Source organism: Marmota flaviventris, chromosome 16, assembly GCF_047511675.1.
Source record: "Marmota flaviventris isolate mMarFla1 chromosome 16, mMarFla1.hap1, whole genome shotgun sequence".
NCBI lineage: Eukaryota > Metazoa > Chordata > Mammalia > Rodentia > Sciuridae > Marmota > Marmota flaviventris.
In genome coordinates, this window is record NC_092513.1 from 35,290,274 (window position 1) to 35,317,661 (window position 27,388).

A 27,388-nucleotide genomic window follows, 5' to 3' on the forward strand; every position below is an offset into this window, starting at 1 on the left:
ATTCTCAGAGGTTCTGGCAAGTTCTTCATTGTTTCTGGGGAGGAATGAGCAACTGGAGTTACAACTCTACTATTTTCACTGACGTGCTCTTGACTCATTTCTGACACTAGCATAACTCTGATAGGAAAATATTGACAAGGTCATTACAAAAAAAGAAAAAAAAAGACATTACACCCCAGCAGCTCAGTGGCTTCCAGTCAGTGTAATCATTAAATTAGGAAAAGGAAACAATAAAAAAAAGATCATCTCCAGTAGCACAAAAAAAAAAAAAAAAAAAAAAAAGATTTGATGAAGTTCAACACCCATTTATGACAGATTCAGCAAACCAGGAGGGAACTTTCTCAACCTGATAAAAGGCATTTATGAACAACATATAGCAAAAATCATACTTAATTGGTGAAAGATTGCCCTCCCTATGAGATCAAGAGCAAGGCACAGAAGTCTACTTTTACCATTTTACTCTACATTGTAATGAAACCCCAGGCAATCTAATTAGATGAGAAAGAGAAATAAAAGGCATAAATATTGGAAAGAAAATAGTTGTTTTGAACTGAATTATGATCCTGCCGCCTCCTGACACCAGTTCATGTTAAGTCCTAACATCCAGTCCTCCTTAGAATATGGTTATATTTGTATGTAGGGACTTCAAAGAGGTAATTAGGTAAATGAAGTCTTATGGGTGGGCCCTAACCAAGCATGACTGGTGAACTGGTGTCCTTACAGGAAGAGGGAGAAATACCAGGAACATATACACGAAGAAAAGGCCACGTGAGGTCACAGTAAAATGACAGCTATCTGCAACCAAGGACAGAGGCATGGGGCAGGGGACACATTGACCAGTAAGGAGCATGAGGGAACTTTAAGTGATAATGGAAGAGCACTACATTTTAATTGTTGGTTACATGGTTGTAAACAATTGCCAGATTTATCAGATTGTACATCTAAGGCCAGTGCAATTTTATTGTACATAAATTAAGCCTAAATTAGAGTAAAAGGAAATGGAAAAAAAAATCCCCACAGTTTTCTTGACTCCTAAGGCAGTGCTGTCCTTAAGATTCCACTCTACTGCTTTTTTTTTTTTTTTTTTTTGACATTAGCAATCAATCACCATAAGGACTTTGAAGGGATAAGCATATATTTTGCTTAAATCACTAAATCACTGCAGGCACTGAGGTCAAAAGGTCTAACTGATTAGGTCCTTATTTGGGGAAAATGGAACAAGGGCATAGAAAGAAAAATCAATATATGTAATGTTATGTTAATTCATTCAACAAATATATAATGAGCACCTACCATGTGTGAAGCAATGTTCTAGGCGATAGGGGGAAACAATAGTAAATATATGGGGTTTATTTTCTAGTGAGAGAAGATATAAAACATATATAACATGTAGGTAAGTTATATAGTATTTTCAGATATTCTTTCCATTGTAGAGGATGAGAAATATAGATGCTCTGGTTTAAGTGACAATTAACTTCAGTATAGCAACTTCAACTCTTAAAGATAGCCTGTTACATTTGAAATTCTTTTTTTTCAGTGAACTGAGCAGAATAATGTATTCTACACGTCTGGGTTTATTCATAGCCTTCAAGCATACTTGTCTTCTGTGTGCTGCTGATAAAGGCATCAATATTTAGCATATCTTTTATCTCACACCTCTGGGAATCAAAAGTATTATCTTTTGGTACTTTTTCTTATGATTAAATATATAATAAAAACAATGGTGGCAATAAAAAGGGAAATATAAATGAATGCTTCTTACAGGCAAGATGGACATGGTTTCTGTTTTTTGGATACCCCAACTTTCTTATTTCTTTTATCAAGTCACCTGTATAAATCCATCATGGGCCATGAAAAGCACTCACTCATTGCAAGCACAAGCTCATTTAGAAGAACCACTAAGAGACTCTGAGATTAGTCCTCATTTTGGTCAAGTCTACAATAATTCTCTTCCAGTAAAAATAAAAATGTGTTTTGGAGCCACACAGTGGACCTCAACCAGTGACAGTACTGCATAAGATTATATAACTTAAAAAACCCCAAAGACAAAATGAAGGCCATAGTCAATACCAGCAGCTAAATCCAAATTACTCTAGGATCAGTTTCTCTTAAAGTTTTAGGGGACTTTAGAGATCCATGAAAGAAAAGCAAACAGAAGGATGGCTCTAAATGTACAAGGGGGCTCTTGGCGAAGCTTTACAGCAAAGGACAGTGCCAAGAACATTCCAAGTATTGACAAATGAAAAAGTTTATATTTTCAGTGTAATTCTAATAATACTTTACATATTTTTGTGTCACAAGGTTGTTTCAAGAGTCTAGTTTCTCATATGTGTTTTGCATATAAAGTTGGCAGAAGGGTGAGGAGGACTGGAGAGGTAAAGGAGTAAGAGACTGGTAATAAAGATTAATGGTCCTGCAGTAAATGTCCTATGCTGTATTTAGTGATGAAAGGGCAAAAACAAAAGAAACAAAGGATATCAAACAGAAGAACTGTATATTAAAAAATTCAGATACAATAAAGAGGGGAAAGCAATTAAGGAGGCGCCCAACCAAGCAGTGTAACTTAGGCAATTAGTGCTAGGTCACTGGCCTTATGATAAACAAGGCATCCAAACCCGCTGTAATATTCCTTGGAAAGTTGTGCTTCCCATTTGGTTGGGTGCCACAGCAAATGCCAACACAATAACTTTGCCCTTACCATCCTCTGCATATACCTGCTCTGCAATGGGCAGAATAGCTCAAGGGGTCAGTGTTAGCTCCTTTAATTAAATCATACTTTACAAAATCATACTTTCGCTAATTAAAAGATGGAAAAATATATGACAGTCTTTTGCATGACTAGAAAACAGTTAATAGTTTCTGTGAATACTTTAAAATAAGAACTCTTTTCAAAAGATGACAAAGTTTTCTATGTCTTTTTTTCCACTGCCATACTACAACTTCCCTTCCATCAAAAAAAAAAAAAAAGGAAAGAAAAGAAAAGAAAATACAAACCTATGGAAAAAATAAAACCGTGAGTGAATGAGTGAAAACTGTTCCTGAAAACTTTGCAGAATTGTAACAGCTTTCTCTTTGTTAAATTGATTGGTATAGCAACATTATAAAATGACTATTAGGATTCATTGTACACAACAGAAAGTGCTGAAATGTCAGCAGACTATACAGCAAAAAGTAATGGGTTCTGAACTTCTGTTAGTCAAAAATGATTTTGTTTCAAATTAGAAATTGATTTTTTTTGGACACAAGCCCTTTCCAGGCTTCCGTCTTCTGTAGCTGGGCCCAGGACAGATTAACCTTCACCACACAAGGGCCGGCCTGATGATACCTTTCTCAAAGTGCCTTTTCAATTGCTGCTTTCTAATGTTGCTGTGGTCTTAACCAATAACACAAGTTATTTGTCCTTTTGCTATTACACTATATTTTTCTCATTTTGCCATTTTATTTTAGTGCTGACACACAACATGAATTTGTTGACAAGTTAACAGAAGACTATGTTAAGCCTCGTGGTGTAACCACCAGACCAATTCTGACTAGTTCTCCACTGACCAAAGTGCAATGGCTAAGAATAGAGAAAGCTGAAGTAAGAGTTTTCCATCTCTGAAAGATTAATGCAAGAGAAAATAAAGAAGATTCTATCTCATGTAGTAAGTCTGCTCAGTTTTGGTAGCAAAGTCTAAAAAGAAGCTTCTGCATTTTTCAAAAGAAATGGAAGTCTTGCAGAGCATTTGCTTTATGTCAAACAAAATGTACTTTTTTTTTTTCTTCAAATGGTGGATAGTTTTCCTTTTGAAGTTTAGATTAATTAGTATCTGTCAATTACCTGGGAGGGGATTAAACAATCTGTAGGTTAATCATAGTTAAAAAAGCAAACAAAAATTGACAAAGCAGGCAGCAGGTGAGAAAAGGTAGGGAGAGGTACACATGCAAGGTCCTCTCAGGAAGTACGGTGATTCTCAAATAAATAAATATGAGAGTGGCTAGAGACATTATGAAAAACTGACTGCTCAACCCTAGAGGTAGAAAAGTGTTGCCTGGTGAAAAAATGGAGTATATAAGAAGGAAATCAGGGTTAGCAGTTTTGAGCAGAAAAAGAGATGTATTAAAAAGGTGTGAACAGAAAGGGGTTTGGAGACCACTTGGCTCTTTGTTTCTTGTGCATCTTTTCTGTACAGTGAGGTTCATTCACTTTCTAAGTTCTTCCTTTAAGGCTGTCAGGATAGATTAAGCCAAGAGCTACTCTAGGAAAAACTGGGAAACACAATTAAATTCCCTTCACTTAACATTTCACATTTATTTATAACTGATTTGTTTAAAAAATCTACTCATAAAGCATGTGGTAGTGCATGTCTGTAATCCCAGCAACTTGGGAGGCTGAGGCAGGAGGATCACAAGTTGGAGGCCAGCCTCAGGGAGGCTTGAAGCAACTTAGTGAGACCTTGTCTCAAGATAAAAAATCAAAAGAACTGGGATGTAGCTCTGTGGTAAAAGTGCCCCTGGGTTTAATCGTCAGTACCAAAACCCCCAAACCAAAAACAAACAAAACAACAACGGCAACAAGAAAATCTACCACATATAAAATAGGAAGCATTACTAGCATTTGAAAGACTGCTAGGCAATATCTGAATTTAGACTGTGAAGTTCTGTTTTAGCCACAAAGTGGAGCTGCTGATGACTTCCCTACCTTCTTTGTTTCCAGAAAACTGAAGACTAACTGTTGTTAGGGTTTTCTATGACAGGAAAGATTTGTGTACAATTTGTCCTCTTTACTAACTTTAAACATCATTTTTATGATCATACTTGATGCTTAATTCTTACAGTTTATGCTTACAAACTGAAAGTATGAGAAACTAGACAGTGTTTCTATACAAGTATTTTAAGAGAAATACAGATGAAGTTCACTAATCTAGTAGCTGTACCACTATGGCCCATAGGCGCATGTCAGTTTGTAACATTAACTCTTGCTCAGCGTTTTAGGAAATCATTTGGTGTTCACTGGTTAGCAGCCACCAGCAACCACCCTGCCCCAGCAGCTTCTCATTTTGCTACTACAGATGTAAACTTACCTCTTTGGGGTCTGCATGTATCTTTTTTTGGACTTGTCCACTCGGCATCATCTTCTACATGCGACTGAAACCCAACTGTCTTCTTCTCCCTCCTGTTCTCTCCACTGCTTGGGGAACGGTGGTACTTTTTAAAGGACAATGAGGTTCCAGGCAGCCATCCATCACATTTTGACTTTAACAAACTGAAACAGCAAACATGAATGAACTGTAGAGAGCACAGAAGGGGTTACAGATCACACAAGGATATTCAAATCCAGCATGAGTCGAAATGCAATTCATGGAAATAAGAATTTGCTTTTTCTTATTATTTTTATTGACCTTTAATTTGAATAATTTCCTAAAGGTCTATTTTGTGTCCTGCCATAATAATTTTAGAGAGAAATGGTCTTTATCCTCAAAATGTTTACATATGGAGTTGGAGAAATGAGACTCAGACCCATGAAGCTGCTAATAAAGAGTATGATTAAGAATTGTAATGAAAAAAAAAAAAAGAGCTCATGAATAATGGCATAATTTGGTGTGAACATACTTTATATACATAGTCACAAAAATTGTGCTATGAATGGATAATTATGATTGTAATGCATTCCACTATTGTCATGTATGTAAGAAATAAAAATAAATAAATAAATAAAGTTAGCAAAAAAAAAAAGAGTATGACTAAGGACTGGAATATTTATAGGATAAAAGGTATGGTAAAACAAGACTTGTGTATCTAAAATGTTTCCTAAGTACTAAAATATGATCATTAAAGATTAAAATATTACCAGTGTGCCTCAATATTTATTATGGACCCAGGGTATGTAAGGAGTAGTGCAATAGTGCTCGCAGAACACCTGGGTCTATCCTTCTGTTAGGGATTAGACAGATGAGGATGGTGGGAACACAAGGTTAAAAGAATAATTCTATAAAATAGGCCCACTGTGCTGACCCCCACATGCTTTTTTTTTTTTTTTTTTCAAGAAGCAATTTACTTGCAGCCCTGCCTGGCCTCAGTGGATAGGATATTCTACATTCCTCAGTAAACTACCTGTTAACTGCAGGAGAAATGCAGGCCCCAAGACAGTGTCCATGGGAGAAACTCAGGAGATTTTTGTGATCAGATCTTGAAACTCTGGGAGATAAGGATAGTTCCTCCTAATCATAAAATCTATAAGAATGTTTGGTTGAGAATCCAATTAGAACAGGTCAGTATGGGCCCAGGTGACCTACAGTTGCCATAACAGTGGGGGATATGAAAGTCTTATGTCAGCCTGCTGTCAGTCAAAAGTCAAGAGGTGGCCCTGGGGGGACTCTCTGGAAATGTCTCTGGGACCCCCAGTAAAACTGTAGTACAGGACAGGCACATTGTCCCTCTCCTCTCTTGAGAGGACCCATTTTTTCCTTTGAGAGGGCCCCCTTTCCCTTTTGCTATTCGTTCAATAAACTCATTCCTGTTACTCTGAGTGACATGTCTGAAATCTTTCTGACTTGGTCACAAGGATTGGGAGTTGTAGGGGGGATCTTTGCATTGCTTCAGTTTCTCAGAAGGCCCCAGCACCATAACACTTCCATAATTTCATCATAAAGTTAACAAGTTGAATATAGAGTAAAAGGTATTTTAGTAAACATAACACATGCACTCTTTCTCCAGATTTACAGAACCCAGAAAACCAGTGATCTTCACATAACATCAGTTTTTTTCTCTCATTAATAAACTGTGTTCCCAACATTTCTTCTTAAAACATTTTATTTTTTAGGAATAAAAATTTTAGGAATATTCTGATGTGTTAGCCCTCACTATTCCACTAGCCTGTTCCTTCTAATTGAAGTTCACCACAGACTCATGACATTTCGATTTATCTTCCTCATGCCTGTAACAATGTGAAAATTAAAGTTAAGAAAAAGAAGACTGAGAGACACATAGAGGCAGCTACTCAAAAAGTAAGTCTAAGTAATAAGATGCTTAAACTGCCTAGAAAAGAGGTAATCTCTAGTCAAGAATAAGAACTGGGAGGACTGTCAGAAGGTTCAATGCACCTCTGTATGAAAATGTCACACCAAATATGAAGGATTACTGAGCTCAGGACAATTAAAAGAAAAAAAAATACAGAAAAGCTCTCTGGCCTCCATTTACCTAAAACAGGCCTTAGATTGATAAAGACAAATGATACCCCACTTCTCTACCCAAGGGAGAATAAAGATTGACCACCAAAGACAGCTTTAGCCATTATCACTTAAAGATGACACACCAGGAATCTATATTAACAAGCTTTAATGACTAATCTTTACTTACCTTCTGCCAATTTGTGGACCTTAAGAGACTGAAAGTCCTTTTCCTTTGTCTTGTCATTTCTCTAATTACTGATTTTTGAATTTTAAACCACCCCTTAGAACAACTGATTCTCAGGGTGTATCCTTTGCATATATGAAATATGCATGCCAAATATTTATATATGTTTGTTTTTCTCTTGTCAGTCTGTTTGTTATAGTGGCCAGTTTCAACTACGAACCTTATGGCACTTGAAGAAAAAATTATTCTTATCCTACAAAACTACCCTCAGCCATCCTGGATTAGGCTAACCTTGTGTGAGAAAGCCCTCCTTATACCTCTCAGTAATAGGACCTCATGCAGGGCCAACCTCCACATTCCACTCCTCCTCATTCCACTTATATGCCAATATCTAACACCAGTATAGCCCCAAGGAGGGAAGCCCCCTCCATCCTACAAATGCTCTGATATTTTATGCTAAGTTGCTCTATTCTGCAGATGCCCTCTGAATTGCTTGGCATCAAAAACAACCAAAAAACAGCTGAGCATACGAGTGTGGGTGTCTGTTTCTGGACTCTCTTTCATTTATCTATTCATCTATGTTAATGTAAGTATTAATCCTGTATTGATTCTATAACTTTACATGCCTGAAACTAGTTAGCCTAAACTCTTCAATGTATTCTTCTAGAGTAGCAAGGTTTCTTTTTCCTCCAGTTCAAGTGGTTCTAAATCCTGTAGAACAGAATTTTGCCACACAGAGGGAATCTGGCAATTTCAGGAAAGGCTTTGGTCATAATTGAGGTTGCTACTGGTATCTAATGAATAGAGGCCAAGGATTCTGCTAAACATGCTACAATGCACAGGACAGCCCTCTTCTCCACCACCTACAAAGGATTATCTGATCAAAAGTCAAGAGTACCAAGGTTGATAAATCCTGCTCTAGCCTTTCAGTGAGCTTGTATCATTATTTCTTCTTTGAATGGTAAGTAGGATTCTCAAGCAAAGCTTCCACAGGTCTGTGGTTTTACTTATGGGGGAGGTTCTATTACAGGGACAACACCCTAACAGTTACTTTTGTTTCCATCCCTTTACCTAGCATTGTAATTCTAAAGAAAAGCCACACCTGAGTAAGATGTTAACTATTAAATCATCTTTCTCCAGATTTACAGAACCCAGAAAACCAGTGATCTTCACAAAACATCAGACCGTATAGCACCTCTCCTTATGTTTTTATTCTTGTGCATCAATTAACAACCACAACAATAACAACAACAACAAAATGTAAATTGTTGTGAGGTTTAACATGCAGAAAAGTAATATGTTTGAAGGATTACAGGGGGACTAGCCCCAGAAGGTCAAGTCTGATGCCATGTTCTAGAGAGAGGGGAAAAAAATAAAAAGGAGATACCTGTCCTCATGCCCTAGATGATGAAGATTTCATATGGAATGTAACTTTCCTGCCCACTGTCTCACTGGTAGGTGACAGAAAGATAGGAGCAGCGGGAACATGACATTAAGGAGATAATTCTATAAACTGGACCTACCATGCTGACTCCCACATGTTTTCTTTTAAAAAGAAATTTATAGGCATCCCTGACTGACTTAAGTCAATAGGATATGCTATATTTCTCAGGAAACAACCTGTTGTCTGCGGGAGAAGTGCAGGCCACAAGGTTCCTCCTTTCCAGTAAGAACAACACAAGTTAACCTGAAGGGGGTCATAATTTTATGACCTTTACACAGATCAGATTACAGAACTTAGGGAGACAGGATAATTAAAAGTAAAGCCCCCAACCATAAAATTTGTAAGAACAAGTTCCAATTAGAACTGGCAAGCACAGGTCAAAGTGACCCAGAGTTGTCTTGGATCTTTAACATATCATTAAAATAGTAACCCCCCCCCCCCCCCCCCCCCCCCCCGCTTGCATTGGGCAAGACCATATGCAGTGGGGCCTTGGAAGGACCTGAGTAGGACTCCCTGTAAACTTCCCAGGGACCTCCCCCTGCCAAAAACAAAGGTGGAGGACAGGAGGGGCACACTGTCCCTCTCCTCTCTGAAAGAACCCACTTTCTCCATTTCTTCCTTAGGATTGTCAACTCTTCCATTGTCTTATCTCTTTGAATAAACTCATGCCTGTTACTATGTATGGTCTATCTGAAATCTTTCTGGTGTAATCACAAGAAATGTTAACTAAGGACCCTTGTGGCCACCATGGCTTTATGGCAAGCCCTTGTTCTGTAACACAGAAAATCATATAAAATTTATATCTCCAAACTTATCATCCATAAAATCCAGCATACAACACAAATTACCAAACATGAAAACAAAGATAATGTGACCTACAGTCAAGGAATATAATTAGTTAATTAAAATTAACCAAAAGATGGCCCAGCTATGAATTTAGATATAAGGACTTTATTTAAATTAGCTATTATAGGGCTGGGGTTATGGCTCAGCGGTAGAGAGCTTGTCTTGCACTTGTGAGGCAGTGGGTTTGATCCTCAGCACCACATAAAAATAAATAAACAAAATAAAGGTATTTGTCCATATACAACTAAAAAAAAATTAAAAAATATTTAAAAAATTAGCTTTTATAAATAAAGATGTTTCCTAATTTATGATAATTCAATTTTCAACTTTTTAATGGTGTGAAACCATACACATACAATTTACTCTGTTTCTTGCTTTCGGTACAGTATTCAATAAATTATATGAGATATTCAACACATTTATAAAACAGACTTGGTATTAGATTTTACTCAATTAGAGGCTAATGGAAGTGTTCGGAACATATTGAAGGTAAGTGAAGGCAAGTTATAATGTTTGGTAGGTTAGGTATATTAAATGTATTTTTGACTTAAGATATTTTTTATTTATAATGGGTTTAACAGGATGTAACCCCATCATAAGTCAAGGCCCATACATTGATGGACATAAAAGAAAACATGCTCTTACTGAATGAACATACAGGCAGTTTCAGCAGAGATGCTGAAACTCTAATTTGAACCAGATGGAAATTAATTCAAGATCTGAACATAACGGTGAGTGATATAAAAATTGGAATATGGAAATGTTCAATGAATTTTATGATAGAGACAATAGAAATTATCTTATTTAAACACATATAGGAAAAAAAATTGAAGAAAAATTGGCAAAATCTCAGGGATCTTAGAGACAATGTTAAAGTGTCTAACAAGCATGCATAACTTATTTAAAGAGAAGACACTGAGAAATGGGTAGGAAAAAAATAGAAAAAAATGTATCTAATTAGTAATGCAGAATAGTTTCCAATTTTGATGAAAAACATTGATCTAACAATCAAATGATCTAAAACAAGATAAAAGAATACTGGAAAGAAGAGAAAAGTTTTAATTATACAGAAGAATGATAACAGGAAGAAAAGTTAACATCAGAAGACAGTGTAGTATCTTTAGAATGCTGGAAGGAAACAAACTAACTTGTCATCTCAGAATTCTACATATTATGAATATGTCCCCCAAAAAGGAAGGAGAAATAATATTTTCAGATAAAAACAGGAAAGATTTGTTGTCAGCACACCTGTGCTACAAGAAACAACAGGATGTTTTTCAAGTGGAAGGAAAATGACACCAGATGGAAATCTGGATCTATATTGAGAGCAATGAAGAGCATCAGAAATAGTACATGTGTGGATAAACATAAAAGACTGTGTCTTTTTAGTCTTATTTTAATTTCTTTAAAAATTATATGAGTGTTTAAAACAAAAATGATAATATTGTGTTGTGGGGTTTAAAATATACTGAGTTATGATAAGATACATATGACAATAATATCACAAAGAATAGGAAGGTAAACGTACTTATAGAAAAGACCTTGCATTCTGCATAAAATGGCACAGTCCATATCATATTACTTTGATATGGACTTTAGAGTTAGGGAAGCATTTTGTAATCCCCACAGAAATTATTTTTAAATGCAAAATGGTATAGTTAAAGAGCTAATAAATTGTAATAGAAAATTCTTTATGGTCTAGATATGTGGTGTTTCGCAAAAGCTCATGTGTGAGACAAGACAAGAAAGTTTAGAGGTAAAATGAATGAATTATGAGAGCCTTAATCTAATCAGTTCATTAATCCCCTGATAGGGATTAACTGGGTGGTAACTGTAAACACGTAGGGTGTGGCTAGGTTGGGTGGTTGGGGGTGTGTCTTTGGGGTATATTTTGACTCTGGTGAGAGAGGAAGTCTCTCTCTTTCTACTTCCTGGTTCCATGTCTTGTGCTGCTTTCCCCTCCACATGTTTCCATCATGATTTTACTATTTTAATGGTATGCTAAAGATCCATCATAATTTCTGCCTTATCTCAGGCCCAAAGTAACTGAGTTAGCCATCTATGAACTGAAATCTCTGAAATAAACTTGAGCCCCTCATAAAACTTTTCCTCCTCTAAAATTGTTGTTGTCAGGTCTTTTGGTCACAGCAGTGAAAAAGCTAACATAACTTATTTAATACCTAATTAAATATAATAGAAAACTGAGAAAAATATTATCCTCCCCTTCCCTTTCAAAAAGAAACAGAAAAAGAGAAATGGCAAACCAAAAAAGAAAAAGAAAAAAGTATATTAATATGAAGGGTGATCAAAAAGCAAAATACTATATGTAAATCTAACAGTATTAATAGTTAGGTTAAATTTAGATTGTTAGACTAGAGAAAAGAATCCAAACATATACTGCTCACAGAGTCATATTTAAAAAAAAAAAAAATAAACAGGTTGACATAAAGGATAGAAAGAAATATGCCATGTAAACAATTCATGTGAAAGACTGTCATGGCTATATACTATCAAATAAATTTACATTTATAAAAAGACTATTACCAGGGATAAAGAGAAATATTTCATCATGATGAGATAAATTATCAGATAGACATAAAAATCATAAATACTCATGCATCTAAAACAGAGCTTCACAATATATGTAGCACAAACTGATAAGACTAAAGAAAATTGTAGAAAAAATAATATCTGGAGAATTTAATAGTCTTTTGTTAACAGTTGATAGAGAAAGCAGGACAAAATGCACATATTTCTTAAAAATGCAACTTGTCAAAACTGTCTAAGGAAGAAACAGAAAATATGATGAATCTTTTACGTACAGAGAAATTAAATTCAAAATAAAAAATATTCCCACAAAGAAAAAGGCCCCCACATAAGAAAAAAAATTACAATTTTCCACAAATTCTTTCAGAAATAGGAGAAAAGACTTCTCATCAAATTTTATGGTGTCATATGATAAAAAAATCTGATTAAGTTATTATAAGAACATCATAAAGCAGTATTTTTCATGAACTTATGACACAAGAATCCTCAACAAAACATCAGCAAAACAAATTCAGCCATATAAAAATGGTACTACATCATGGAGAAGTGAGTATTTTTCCAAAATGCAGGGTGGAGTTAATATCCAAAAATAATATCAGGTAAATGATCACATTAAAAGAATAAAGGAAAAGCATATGATTGTATAATACATGCAGAAGAAGCATTTGACAAAATTTTTATAAGAACTCTTAGCAAATTAGGAATATAAGGTAATTTCTTTCAACCTGGTAAAGAGCTTGCTTTGATCTGAATGTGGTTTTCCTCAAAGATTCATGTGTTAGGACTTGTTCCCCTTGGTAGTGGTATGGAATCTAAGAGGTGAGATTAGTGGATGGAGGAAGATGGAGGGCCAGAGGGAGGCAGCATTCTGTGCTGCTCCCTGATCGAGATCTCACTTAGTTGGAATACTGCATCTCTGAGAGTATTAGAAGACCCCTAGACAGATGCTCTCCACAGATGTCACCAGCTCTGTGACCCTGTGCAGGGCTTCTAGCCTCAGCATTCCAGCAGGATCTCAAGAGCGCCTTAGCAGAATCACCTATCAACACATCTGCGGATCTCCAAGACTTTGCTCCACTCCCATGCAGGTCACTCAGCTGCTACCTACCCATTGCACAATGCCATCTCCTGGCTTCCCCCACCTCACCAGACACCTCGGTGCTGAAAGCAGACTGCCTGCATCTTGGCTCAACATTCTCGCCATATTAGGTGGGCAGCTCCCAGATGGATCTCCAACAGCCAGGTACCAGGTTTGCAATCTCCCCCTCTCCCCAGTGGCGGTAACCCAACATAGTAATTGCCCAACACAGGTGTGCCGTGCCACCAGGGCGCTGCCCACGGGAGACCCGCTGTGAGAGGTTCCTCAATTGGGAACTGCTAAGGGAGAGGGAGAGAGGGCTAAAGTTTGGAGCCTAATAGAGAGACCAGGAACTAGAAAATCTTCAGGGAAGATAGGGAGATAGTACTGGGTGCTCAAGTCATGAGTGGTCTAAAAAAGAGGCCAGTGAGGTGCAGTCTCCCTGCAGGGCACCCTGCACCCTGCACCAGGACCAGTCTTCCCACCCTGGTTACCTCCACCATCCTGAGGGCAGAGACACCAGCTTACAACAGACAACCCCACCTACTGGATGAGAAGGGAAGCAGGACAGATACGGATCTCTAAAACTAGAAACAATCCTTTGAGTTTTTTTTTTTTCTCTTCTACCCATCTATCCTCCAGCCCTCACATCCCCAACATATGTGAAACCAAGAACTTTGCATGAAATAGAATTTTGAGGACTGAATCATCTGAATAATATAAGATAGAGGTGTTGTATATGCCCTTTTTTTCTTTTCCTTCTTCTTCTTTCATTTTTCCTTCCCCCTCTAAATTTTATTATTTTAACATCCTGCATTTTTCTAAATACATAGGTGTGTTTGTTTGATGTACTCTACTGTCTTCCTATGTTCTTGCCTACCCTAAATTACTTCCTGTCTATGCTCTTGCTACTAACCCTCTTCATTAGATTTCTCTTTCACACTTCCTAAGATATATTAACTCTATATCCCCACATCCTACCTCCACAGCATATTGCCCTATGCCCCACCCCCAGTTCATTGTCCACCATCAGAAACTGTAAACCTTTTTACAAAACTACTGATTATATTTTAGATAATAATTGAATCCAACATATTTGTACATTGAGACTAAACTGTTAACATCTTAATAACAACAAATTGTTCATAGGTGGTATATTGTTGATGTTGGGATCTGTTAACATTGTCCTTCCTCACAAAGGAGAGGTCTTGGAACCCTACAAGAGCACTACAAACCTATAGGGTAAAAACAATAACACCCCAGACCCACAGAGCTGGAAAGGAAGATACACGAGCAACATTAAAAGACAAGGGAAGAAAATGCCCCAAACAAATCAAGATACAGACACCACATCATTAGAATCATTGGCAGCAATGGCAGAAGAAATAACAGAGAAGGAGTTCAGGATGTACATGGTAAAAGTATTCTGTGAACTCAAGGAATATATAAGAGAGTAAATACAGGCATTGAAAGATCACTTCGACAAGGAGGTACATAAACAAATAAAGCAAAAGATCACCTCAACAGGGAGATTGAGGTTCTTAAAAAAAAAAACTAAACAGAAATTTTTGAAATGAAAGAAACAATAAAACAAATTAAAAGCTCAAATGAACGCATCACCAACAGAGTATACCACTTAGAAGATAGGACATCAGACAATGAAGACAAAATATATAATCTTGAAAAGAACATAGACCACACAGTGATAATGGTAAGAAACTACGAGCAGAATATTCAAGAAATATGGGATAGCATAAAAAGACAAAATTTAAGAGTTATTGGGATACAGGAAGGCATAGAGGTCCAAACCAAAGGAATGAACAATCTATTCAATGAAACAATATCAGAAAACTTTCCACACACGAAGAATGAATTGGAAAACCAAATTCAAGAAGCCTTCAGGACACCAAATGTACAAAATCACAACAGATCCATACCAAGGCACATTATAATAAAAATGCCCAACATACAGAATAAGGAGAGAATTTTTAAAGCCAAGAGAGAAAGGAATCAGATTACATATCGGGGAAAACCAATTAGGATAATGGCAGGTTTTTCAACACAGACCCTGAAAGCTAGAAGATCCTGGAACAACATATATCAAGCTCTGAAAGAAAATGGGTGCCAACCAAGAATCTTATATCCAGAAAAATTAACTTTTACATTTGAAAATGAAATAAAAACCTTCCATGATTAACAAAAGTTAAAATAGTTTATAGCTAGAAAACTGGCACTACAAAACATCCTTGGAAAAATATTCCATGAAGAGGAAACAAAAAACAACAATGAAAATGAGCAGAGGGAAGCAGTACCCTAAAGGAAAAACTAATCAAAGAAGAAAATCAAGTCAAGTTAAATAACAAAAATAAACAAATATGGCTGGGAATACAAACCATGTCTCAATAATAACCATGAATGTTAATGGCTTAAACTCACCAAACAAAAGACATAGAGTAGCAGATTGGATTAAAAAAAGACCCAACATTATGCTGCCTCCGGGAGACTCATCTGATAGGAAAAGACATACACAGACTGAAGGTGAAAGATTGAAAAAAATCATACCAATCACATGGATTGTGAAAGCAAGCAGGGGTTTCCATCTTCGTATCAAATAAAGTAGACTTCAAGTCAAAGTTAATCAAAAGGGATAAAGATGGACATTACATACTGTTCAAGGGAAACATATACCAATAAGACATAATAATCATAAATATATATGCCCCAAACAATGGTGCAGCTATGTTTAAACAAACTCTTTTCAAGTTCAAGAGTCAAACTGACTACACCACAATAATCTTGAGTGACTTTAACACACCTCTCTCACCACGTAGATCTTCCAAACAAAATTTGAATAAATAAACTAAAGAATTCAATAATACAATCAATAACTTAGACTTAACTAACATATATAAACTATTTCAACGGGCATCAAGTGGATACACTTTCTTTTCAGCAGCATATGGATCCTTCTTTAAAATAGACCATATAATATGCCACAAAGCAACTCTTAGCAAATACAAAGAAGTACAGATACTACCATGCATTTTATCATATCATAATGGAATGAAATTGGAAATCAATGACAAAATAAAAAATAAAAATTTTTCCAACACCTGGAGACTAAACAATATGCTACTGAATGAACAATGGGTTGCAGAAGACATCAAGGAGAAGATTAAAAAATTCTTAGAGGTAAATGAGAACATAGACACAACATTTTGAAATCTCTGGGACACTATGAAAGCAGTACTAAGAGAAAAGCTCATTGCATGGAGTTCATTCCTTAAAAGAAGAAAAAGTCAACAAATAAATGACCTCACATTACATCTCAAAGCCCTAGAAAAAGAAGAACAAATCAAGAGCAAAAGCAGTAGAATGCAAGAAATAATTAAAATTAGTGCTAAAATCAATAACATTGAAATAAAAGTAACAATTGAAAAAATTGACAAAACAAAAAGTTGGTTCTTTGAAAAAATGAGTAAAATTGACAGACCCTTAGCTATTCTAAGGAAGAGAAGGGAGCATATGTGATGAAAAAGGTAATATCACAACAGACACTACAGAAATACAGAGGATAATTAGGAATTATTTTGAAAACTTATACTCCAATAAAATAGAAGATATTAAGGCATCGACAAATTTCTTAGGTCATACGATTTGCCCAAACTAAATCAGGAAGATATACACAATTTAAACAGACCAATATCAAGTGATGAATTAGAAGACATTTTCAGAAGCCTACCAATCAAGAAAAGCCCAGGACTGGATGGATACACAGCAGAGTTCTACAAGACCTTTAAAGAAGAACTAATACCAATACTTTTCAATTTATTTCAGGAAATAGAGAAATCGGCAGCACTTCCAAACTCATTCTATGAGGCCAATATCACCCTGATTCCAAAACCAGGCAAAGACATATCAATGAAAGAAAACTTTAGACCAATATCTTTAATGAACACAGATACAAAAATTCTCAATATTCTGGCAAATCAAATATAAAAACATATCAAAAAGATTGTGCACCATGATCAAGTGGGATTCATCCCAGGGATGCAAGGTTGGTTCAACATACGGAAATAAATAAATGTAATTCATCACATCAATAGACTCAAAAATAAGAACTATATGATCATCTCAATAAATGTACAAAAAGCATTTGACAAAATGCAGCACCCCTTCAAGTTCAAAACACTAGAAAAACTAGGGATAACAGGAATATATCTCAACATAGTAAAGGCTATCTATACTAAGCCCCAGGCCAACATCATTTTAAATGGAGAAAAATTGAAGGCATTCCCTCTAAAAACTGGAACAAGACAGGAAGCCCTCTTTAACCACTTCTATTTAACATAGTTCTTAAAACACTGGCCAGAGCAATTAGACAGATGAAAGAATTTAAAGGGATACAAATAGGAAAAGAAGAACTTAAATTAGCACTATTTGCTGATGATATGAATCTATATCTAGAAGACCCTAAAACTCCACCAGAAAACTTCTAGTAGTAGTAAATGAATCCCAGCAAAGTAGCAGGATATAAAATCAACACCCATAAATCAAGGCACTTCTGTATATCAGTGACAAATCCTCAGGAAGCAAAATGAGGAAAACTATCCCATTCCTGCCTTAAAAAAAAAAAAAAGAATACTTGGGAATCAACGAAAGAGGTGAAAGATCTATACAATGAAAACTACAGAACCCTAAAGAAAGAAATTGAAGAAGACCTTAGAAGATGGAAAGATCTACCTTGCTCTTGGATAGGCAGAATTAATATTATCAAAATGATCATACTACCAAAAGCACTATAAAGATTTAATACAATTCCTATCAAAATCCCAATGGCATTCCTCATAGAAACAGAAAAAGCAATCATGAAATTCATCTGGAAAAATAAGAGACCCAGAATAGCTAAAGCAATCCTTAGCAGGAAGAATGAAGCAGGTGTCATCACTATACCAGACCTTAAATTACACTACAGAGCAACAGTAACAAAAACAGCATGGTATTGGCACCAAAACAGACTGGAAGACCAATGGTACAGAATAGAGGACACAGAGACTAATCCACAAAATTACAATTATCTTTTATTAGACAAAGGTACTCAAAAATGTTCACCATCTCTAGCAATTAAAGAAATGCAAATCAAAACCATTCTAAGATATCATCTTACTCTAGTCAGAATGGCAGTTATTATGAAGACAAACAACAATAAGTGTTGATGAGGATGTGGGGAAAAAAAGGTACACTCATACATTGCTAGTGGGACTGCAACTGGTGCAGCCAATGTGGAAAGCAGTATAGAGAGTCCTTGAAAAACTGAGAATGGAACCACCATTTGACCTAGTTATCCCTCTCCTAGGTCTATACCCAAAGGACTTAAAAACAGCATATTACAGGGACACAGCCACATAATGTTTATAGCAGCACAATTCACAATAGCTAAACTGTGGAACTAACCTAGATGCCCTTCAGTAGATGAATGGATTAAAAAATGTGACATATATACACAATGGAATTTTACTCAGCAATAAAAGAGAATAAAATCATGGCTTTTGCAGGTAAATAGATGGCACTGGAGAAGATAATGCTAAGTGAAGTTAGCCAATCCCAAAAAACAAATGCCAAATGTTTTCTCTGATATGAGGTGACTCATAGTGGGGTAGAGAGCAGGAACATGGGAGGAATAGAGGAACTCTAGATAGGGTAGAGAGGTGGGAGGGGAAGAGAGAAAGCAGGAGGTTAGAAATGATGCTGGATTGTGATGGACATTATTATCCAAAATAGATGTATGAAGACATGAATTAATGTGAATACACTTTATATACAGAGATATGAAAAATTGTGCTCTATATGTGTAATAAGAATTGTAATGCATTCTCCGTTGTCATGTATTCAAAAAATAAAATCAATTAAAAAAAAAGGAGACATCAGTGGGAAGCCCTCTTATCAATTTGAAGAGTGCCCTTAGAAAGGATTATAGGACCCTAGCCTCTTTGGCATCCTGTTTTGCATTGATTCCTTCCTCCTTTTACATGTACTCCTTTGTGCTATGGGGCCTTTGCCAGAGCCAGCACTATGTTATTTGGGCTTTCATCTTCCAAAACTGAACTAAATTAACATCTTTTCTGGGCTGGGGCTGTAGCTCAGTGGTACAGCACTTGCCTAGCATGTGTGAGGCACTGGATTCTATCCTTAGTACCACATTAAAACAAATAAAGGCATACTGTCCATCTACAACTATAGAATTTTTTTAAAAATAAATTAACCTCTTTTCTTTATAAAACTCAGCCAATCTCAAGTATTTTGTCATAGCAATGAAAAAAGAGACTAATAAAGGGTACCTACCAAAAACCTATATTCAACATACTTTGGTAAATTATTAAATGACTTTTCCTTAAAATTTATGACCAAATTAAGATTTTTTCTTTAACCATTTTTATTCTATATTGTACTGAAGTCCTAGGTAATAAAATAAGGCATGAAAAGGTATGATAGTCATAAAGCTTGGAAGGATATAAGTGAAGTTGTTATTATTCAGTTTGATTGTGAACTTGAATATCTTAAGAAATCTACAAAACAGGAAAAAACAATCCAAAATTGGTAGAAAACATACATTTAGCAAATTGTAGTACACAAGTAGGTACTTAGAACAACAAAACTTTGACAATATACTATCATTAAATTAAAATGTGCAAGACAGTTATACTAAAAACTACATGACATTACTGAGTTAATTTTACAAAATCTAAATAAATATAAAGATACACCATCATTTTCATGTATTAGAAAAGTACAGCTGGGCATGGTGGCACAGAGGCTTGGGAGACTGAGATAGGTGGATAGCAAGTTTAAAGCCAGACTCAGCAAAAGTGAGGCACTAAGCAACCTAGTGAGACTCTGTCTAGGGATGTGGCTCAGTGGTCAAGTGCCCCTGAGTTCAATCCTTGGTACTCACCCCCCGCAAAAACAGAAAAGTCCATAGTTTTAGAATATCAATTCTCACCAAATTAATCATATCATAATTTCCTTAATAGAAGTTGATAAACTGAATCTAAAATGTAAAGAACCTAGAATAGCCAAAAGAATTTTTAATGAGAAAAACAAGATTGGATTTATTCTACCTGGTTTCAAGATTTACTGAAGTAATCTGTACTGTGTGGTATTGACATAGCATGGACCTATAGATCCACGGAACAGAAATCCATGCATCTGTGAATGTGGAAATATATGTATATATGCATATTCAATGGACTCTTGAAAATGTATCAGACAACTCAATGAGAAAAAAAGTTTTTTCAATACATGATGATGAAATAACGATATATATATATATATATATATATATATGGAAAAAGAATGATTATTGAGCTGTATATCATGCAAAAATGTATTAACAATGGATAACAGACTTAAATGGCAAAGGTAAAACTATACAAAACCTATAGGAAAACACAGAAGAATATCTTCCTAATTTCATCAATATTAAAAACTTCGGCTCTTTGAAAATACCATTAAGGGCACATACTGGGAGAAAATGTTTCATAGCATATGTATCTGTTAAATATTTTATATTCAAAATGCATAAAGCAGTCTACCTTCAATAATTGGACTGTTTACCCAATTAAAAATGGTTTACCCAATTAAAAGTTAGAAGATTCAAACAGATATTTTGCAAAAGATGATGTATTAATGACTCATAAATTAAAAGATGCTCACCAGGGCTGGAGTTGTAGCTCAGTGATAGAATATTTGCCTAACATGCACATGTGAGGCACTGGGTTCAAACCTCAGTACCACATAAAAAAATAAATAAGAAGGTACATGGGGGCAGGAAAGATGGTGGAATGAGATAGGCATCATTATCCTAGGTACGTGTATGACTACACATATGGTGTGATGCTATATGGTGTACAGCCAAAGAAATGAAAAGTTGTGCTACAATCATTACAATGAATCAAAATGTATTTTGCTGTCATATATACCTAATTAAACTAAATTTAAAAATAAAGAAGTAAAAAAGAAATAAAATAAAGGTGTTGTGTCCATCTACAACTTAAAAAAAAGATGTTCACCATTGTTAGTTATTAGAGAACTATATATTAAACCCACAGTAAGAAGACATTCCACATGGTTATGGTTTAGTTATGAGATGTCCCCTAGAAGCTCATGTGTGAGACAATGGAAGAAAGTTGAGAGATGAAATTATTAGGTTATGAGCGCCTTAACCAAATCAGTGCATTAATCCACAGATATGGATTAGTTGGATGGTAATTGGGGGGGAGATAGGTAATTGGCGGGGGGGGGGGAGTAGGTCACTGGGTACATGCCTTTGGGGGTTTATATTTTGTATCTGGTGAGCAGAGCGCTCTCGCTCTCGCGCTCGCTCTCTCTCTCTCTCTCTCTCTCTCTCTCTCTCTCTCCTTCCTGTTGCTATGTCCTGAAATGTTTTTTTCTGTCATGCTCTTGTGCCACGATGTTCTGCCTTATCTTGGGCCCAGAGTTATGGAGTATGCTGTCTATGAACTGAGACTTCTGAAACCCCATATAAATTCTTCCACTTGCATACTGTTCATGTCAGGAATTTTTGTCATAGAGATGAAAAAACTGACTAAAACACATCCACTAAATGGTTAAAATGAAAGTGATAATACCAAGCCTTGGCAATGATGTGGAATAACCAGAACTCTGATCCTTTACTGGTGGAACTGTTAAACAGATCATTCCATTATAATCATTTGACTTATGATTTTTCACCTTTACAATGGTGTGAAAGCAATACATATTCAGTAGAAACCTACTTTAAATTTAAAATTTTGATTTTTCTCAGGTTAGCCATATGTGGGGTACAATATTCCTTCAAGAACTCCCAGTCATATGGTCACTAAGAAAATAATTGATTTTCTACAATGTGTTATGTTGCTAAGTGACAATATTCAATAGTGCAGGTATATTAAATACATTTTTGCTCACCAATTTATGAAGGGCTTATTGGGATGCAACCCATTGTAAGTCAAGAAGCACCCATATAGCTTTGGAAAACAGTTTGGCTAGATTACATATGGTTAAAAAGAAAATTATAATATGTTAAGTGTGATTCTACCCCTAGATATTTGCTTAAGAGAAAAAAACTCAAACATGTCTACTAAAGACTTAATTAAAAATTACAGCAGCTTCCTTCCCCTCCTCCAATCTAGAAAGAGTCCAAATTAACTGATAAACAAGTTGTGGTATACTTTTACAATGAATTACTATTATGGGGAAAAAAAGCAATGCTCTACTGAAACATGCAATATGGATATATCTCCAAAACATCATGGTGAATCAAAGATGCCAGACACATTCGTAATGTATGCATTCATTTATGTCCTTGCTTAGCATCTGGATGGCCACCTAAGTAACAGCCAGTATTTTAAGAAAAAGTTTTGCTTTCTCGCCCAAAGGCATTTCTGAGAAAGGCTCACCACACTCCCTCAAATCAACCCAACCTTTCACCACCTCATTAGGACCCTTCCAGCTCTAATCCCTGAGTCTGCCTGATAAAAGTCTCTGAAACCCAAGCCTATATTGTCTCTCTCTGTCTAGGGAGAGATGTGCCTTTATTTGTCAGCTCTGACAAATAAACTTTCCTGTGTATCTCTGCCCGGTCTCTGTCTTTCAGTTCTTACTTGCCTGTCTCCCTGTTCCTCACTTTCCTTTCAACTTATTTGAGGATTTAGGACATGCAAAATGATTTGAAGTGATAGAAATCAGATTGTTGGTTGATTGAGGCAGGGACTTGTGGGAGAACTTACTAAAACACAGTACAAAGTACTTTCTAGGTGATGAATACTTTCAATGTTTATTAGGGTATTAGTTGTAGTGTTACATTTGTTCTTTATGACATCAAACTTTGTGCATTTTATTGAGCATAAATTATTTTCAACAAAATTGATAAAAAATTAGAAAAAAAAGGTGAAAAATTTAACTAACAGACTTTTAAATATACTGAGATATCTCGAAATTAATCATTACATAAAGTTATTTACCCAACTACATAGAATCAGATTCTTGACTGAAGAAACATGTGCTGAATACATACGTTTGTACCATGTGCCATAACATCTAGTTGTTAAGTGAATAGTGTTTCTTATCATTTCACATTGCCCAGATAAAATGTGTGCAAAATGCACTGGGGAGTTATGGCTCAATATGTTCATTCACTGACACATATGGAATTATTAGGAATATCTTTCTATTAGTGTTACTTAGTATCTGTTGGATATATTAAAAGTGATAGCAAAATGATCAAAGTCAAGATAGCAGAGGGATTAAAGCCATAGTATGTTCAACTGTTAAGCCATATAAATCATCCTTAAATTACTAAGATTTTGCTGAATTATACCTCCATATTTTAATATTATAAAATACTAACTAAATAGGAAACTTTGAGTAGTCCTGATTTGGGGTGGGGAAAGAAAAACATCTTCAGTTCCTTAAATTCAATGAAATTGTAATAATCCAAAGCATCTTAAACTTTTTTCCTGATTTGCCCAAATCTTATACTTATATCGCGATAGTCTGAGCTTGAATGGCAAAATTTAAATGTCATTCAGGACCAATTGAAAACCACTTGTATTTGCATTCTTTAAAAAGCAGAAAAACATTAACCTTTTGTTTTATTGAATTAAAATGCCACGGAAATGCTGATGTAGTCTTGGGAGACTGAAATACTTTTACAAAGAAGAATAGCTGTCATTTATTAACACAAAGAACAATTACTTGATAGGATGCCTTCTGACAAAAAGCAGATTGGTATTCTCATCATAGAAAAGGCATTAAAAAAAAAATCTAGCCTAGACCTCTGAGACTTGAATAATTTAAAGCTGCATTTGGTGCAATTTGAATTTTTCTTTAGGGAGGCAAAGTTAAATACCTTTAATTTGTTCTAATTATTTCAAATTTGCAAGTTAATTATGGCTGATCATTAAATAACAAAAAGGACTATCGTCTCCATAGAGTTTTACCTCCTACCCTCTGCATTACTTAAGCTAGATTTTAGTATGCATGAATTAACTTTCTAAATAATCACACGGTTTGACTAAATGGCTCAGTAAAATGAGCTCTGATCCTCAGAATAAGCATTAATGGACATTAGAAATGCTACAGGGACTCATGTTACTTACATTTTAAGTATTTTTAATGGGGCCTTATTTACTAATCTTTATGTACTGCTCAAGTTAGAATACCATATAGATACATTATATGGCTTTACTGGAGGAAAAGTCCAATCTTTGAGACAATAAAAACAAATGTCCATTTAACACCAACTAAATTTATGTTAAAATTAATGTAGGGGTGTGATGATGGGATTTAACTTGTGTTAGCTGTTCATCTCAATAAGTCAATCTAGCAAAAGTGGTCTGCTTGGTCTATAAATGGAATATTATGGATCCTCTAATATGCTAAGTTACTCAAATAGCAGAGGGAGTTTCAATGATAACCATAAACAAGCATTTAAATTCCACCTATGAAAGAAAGAATTCAAGTTTTTTTTGTGTTGTACCAGTTTCTAGTTACCATTTCCATGTATCCTTGGCAACCAACGGATATGAAGCCAGATGTCACATAACAAGACCACTTAGAACTCATCTTAAAAATAACTGTCCTAAATGTCCCAACTAAATCTTCATTCCCTCAGAGATGGTCCTATAAATGGACAAAATATTTTAAGACCAAAGAGTTTAAAGAATAAAATCTCAAAAATGAAATACTCTATATACTATCAGATCTTTGTCTTCCTACTCCAGAATCATCAATAAAAATTTAATTTCCATATATATCCAATACATATTATCTGAGAGCCTACTATATGTTGGTTCTGTATTCAGGCATGAGAGTATACAGAGAAATAAATAATTACATTTTAATAGTTGTAGGTAAATAAGAAGAAATAGGTGGCTAAAAATTAATACATAATATAGCAGGTGTTATGAAGGCAGTGTATACAAAATGCTATAGGAAACAGGCAGCACAAGCAGGAAGCTTAGAGGAAGGGTGGAAGGGGAATGATGATGACACTGTAGTAATGAAAAGTAAGTTAAAAGGAATGATAATTTACTACTATTTATTATGTAAAAGGCACTGGACTTGATACTTGGTTTCAAAATATGTGGTTTTCTTACTGGAGAATTTATGCTAAACCCCTTGGATACACTGGGTAGAATAATATTCTTTGGTCCACAATAGTGACTTTAGAGGCAGAAACTTAGATGTGTCTGGTGTAGGAAAGAGAGAAGTCTAACCCTGAGGGACAGTTAGGGCAGCCTAGTGGTTGAGAATATTAGCTTTTGTGTCAGAACTGGATACTCTATTGCTATTTATATTTTCAGATACATGTGATTTCTTAATCCACCAACTTCTCTGGGTCTTACTTCCTCATCTATAGAACCAGGTTAATAACAATATTTAATTCATAGGGTTATTGTAAAGATTAAATGAATTAACATGTAATATGCAAAGAAGAGTTCCCAGCACATACACATTACCTAAAAGTTGGCTTCCATTATTATCTCCTATTATTGTTATTTATATTATTGCTATTAAATGAGATGGCATTTATAAGGTTTAGAGTAATATCTAGCTTATAGTAGGTATTCAACAAGTTATTACAGACTGGCTGAACAGATGGATGCTATAATTGCTGAGAATTACAGAGAAAGAGTAGGTCAAGGGGAGGCAGAGATAACTGGATCAGAACCAGAAATACTTTTTTTGAGGTGGGGGTACCAGGGATTGAACTCAGGGGTACTCAACCCTGAGCCACATCCCTAGCCCTATTTTGTATTTTATTTAGAGACAGGGTCTCACTGAGTTGCTTAGCACCTCATCATTGCTGAGGCTGGTTTTAAACTAGCGATCCTTCTACCTCAGCCTCCTGGGCTGCTAGGATTACAGGCGTGTGCCACTATGCCCGACATGAACTGGAGATACTTAATTTGAGGGTTCAATAAGTCATTTGGGCTAGATAATATTATCATGAAGTTATACGGATAGATTTGAACCGAGAAAGAAAAAAATTGAGAACTGAGATAAATATTTTAGAGTTATTGGCATAGAAATATGGCCTGAAGTTGGGAATGAATTAATTACCTATAGAGAAAAAGGTCTACTGAGAGGAGGAAAAAGAAGTAAGAGACAAAGGAAGCAAAAGTCAACAGGGAAATAATCTCCAACTGAGAGATAAGCCGAGAAAGAAAGACAAGTGTCAAGAAGACACTGTAAGAGATTCTAGAAAGGTGAGCTGCGTCACTTACTATTGAGAAGTCAAGTAACAACATGAGGACTGAAAAGCAGTGAATTATTTAAAAATTAGGAGGAAAACACTGACCATGGGGAGCCTTGTTTCGGTTGAGTGACAGAGCAAACTAAGAATAAATTAAAAGTGAGAAAGTAGAAGCAGAAAATTAGATTTATGCTCTTAAGAAGTTCGGACCAAAGAAAAGAAAGATGGTATAATAGGTCAAATGCAAGGCAAAATGATTTTTTAAAAATTATTTTAAGAAAGATCCTTGAAGATGTTTGTAGGCAGAGGAGAAGAATGAGAGTGGAACGGAGCCTGAAGATGGAGGAGGCACTGATGCAGTGAGTGCGCTGGGAAAACAGGAAGGAATATGAATGAGGCACTGATGCAGAGACTTTTGGATTTGAGATCTCTATGGGACCTCTAAGCTGCAATGCTGATAGGCACTTTAAAATGAGCACTCAAGAGACAGGCCAGCACACTTCATACAAAGATATGACCCTCATCATATAATTAAATTAAATCTCATTTTTAGTGAAGGTACACTTACTTCATACTTGGTGTCTTTAGATTTTAATTTGTTCCTCATTAAAGGGAATGTAGCTGGAATTTCATAAATGAGTTAAAATATTTTAATTCTGGACTGAAGTAGCAGCAACTGAGAAAGGGAGAGAGACTGACAATGAATCTGTGCTAAATAAAACACACTGCTGTAGTGATCACTAAACAGCTAATTTCTTTCTGTTGTTTTAATTCAAGAAATGCTTTTCAGAATTTCGCTTGATCTTCAAAAGCAAAATAGCTCTTTAAGTCAAGGAATGCATATTTAAATGTAAAATAAGTACTTTTTAACTCTGAAAAG

General features: G+C 35.5%; 1 protein-coding gene across 5 annotated transcripts in view; it reads right to left on the reverse strand.

Annotated features, from left to right (window-relative positions):
* Positions 1-27,388, reverse strand: part of Kiaa1328 (KIAA1328 ortholog) — a 274,232-nt gene that overhangs the window by 49,745 nt on the left and 197,099 nt on the right. For all 5 annotated transcript variants that reach the window (XM_071602797.1, XM_027935755.2, XM_071602799.1 and 2 more), the window contains one exon: positions 5,064-5,245. In XM_071602797.1, the coding sequence (XP_071458898.1) occupies positions 5,064-5,245 (182 nt within the window). The remainder of the gene's footprint in view (positions 1-5,063; positions 5,246-27,388) is intronic.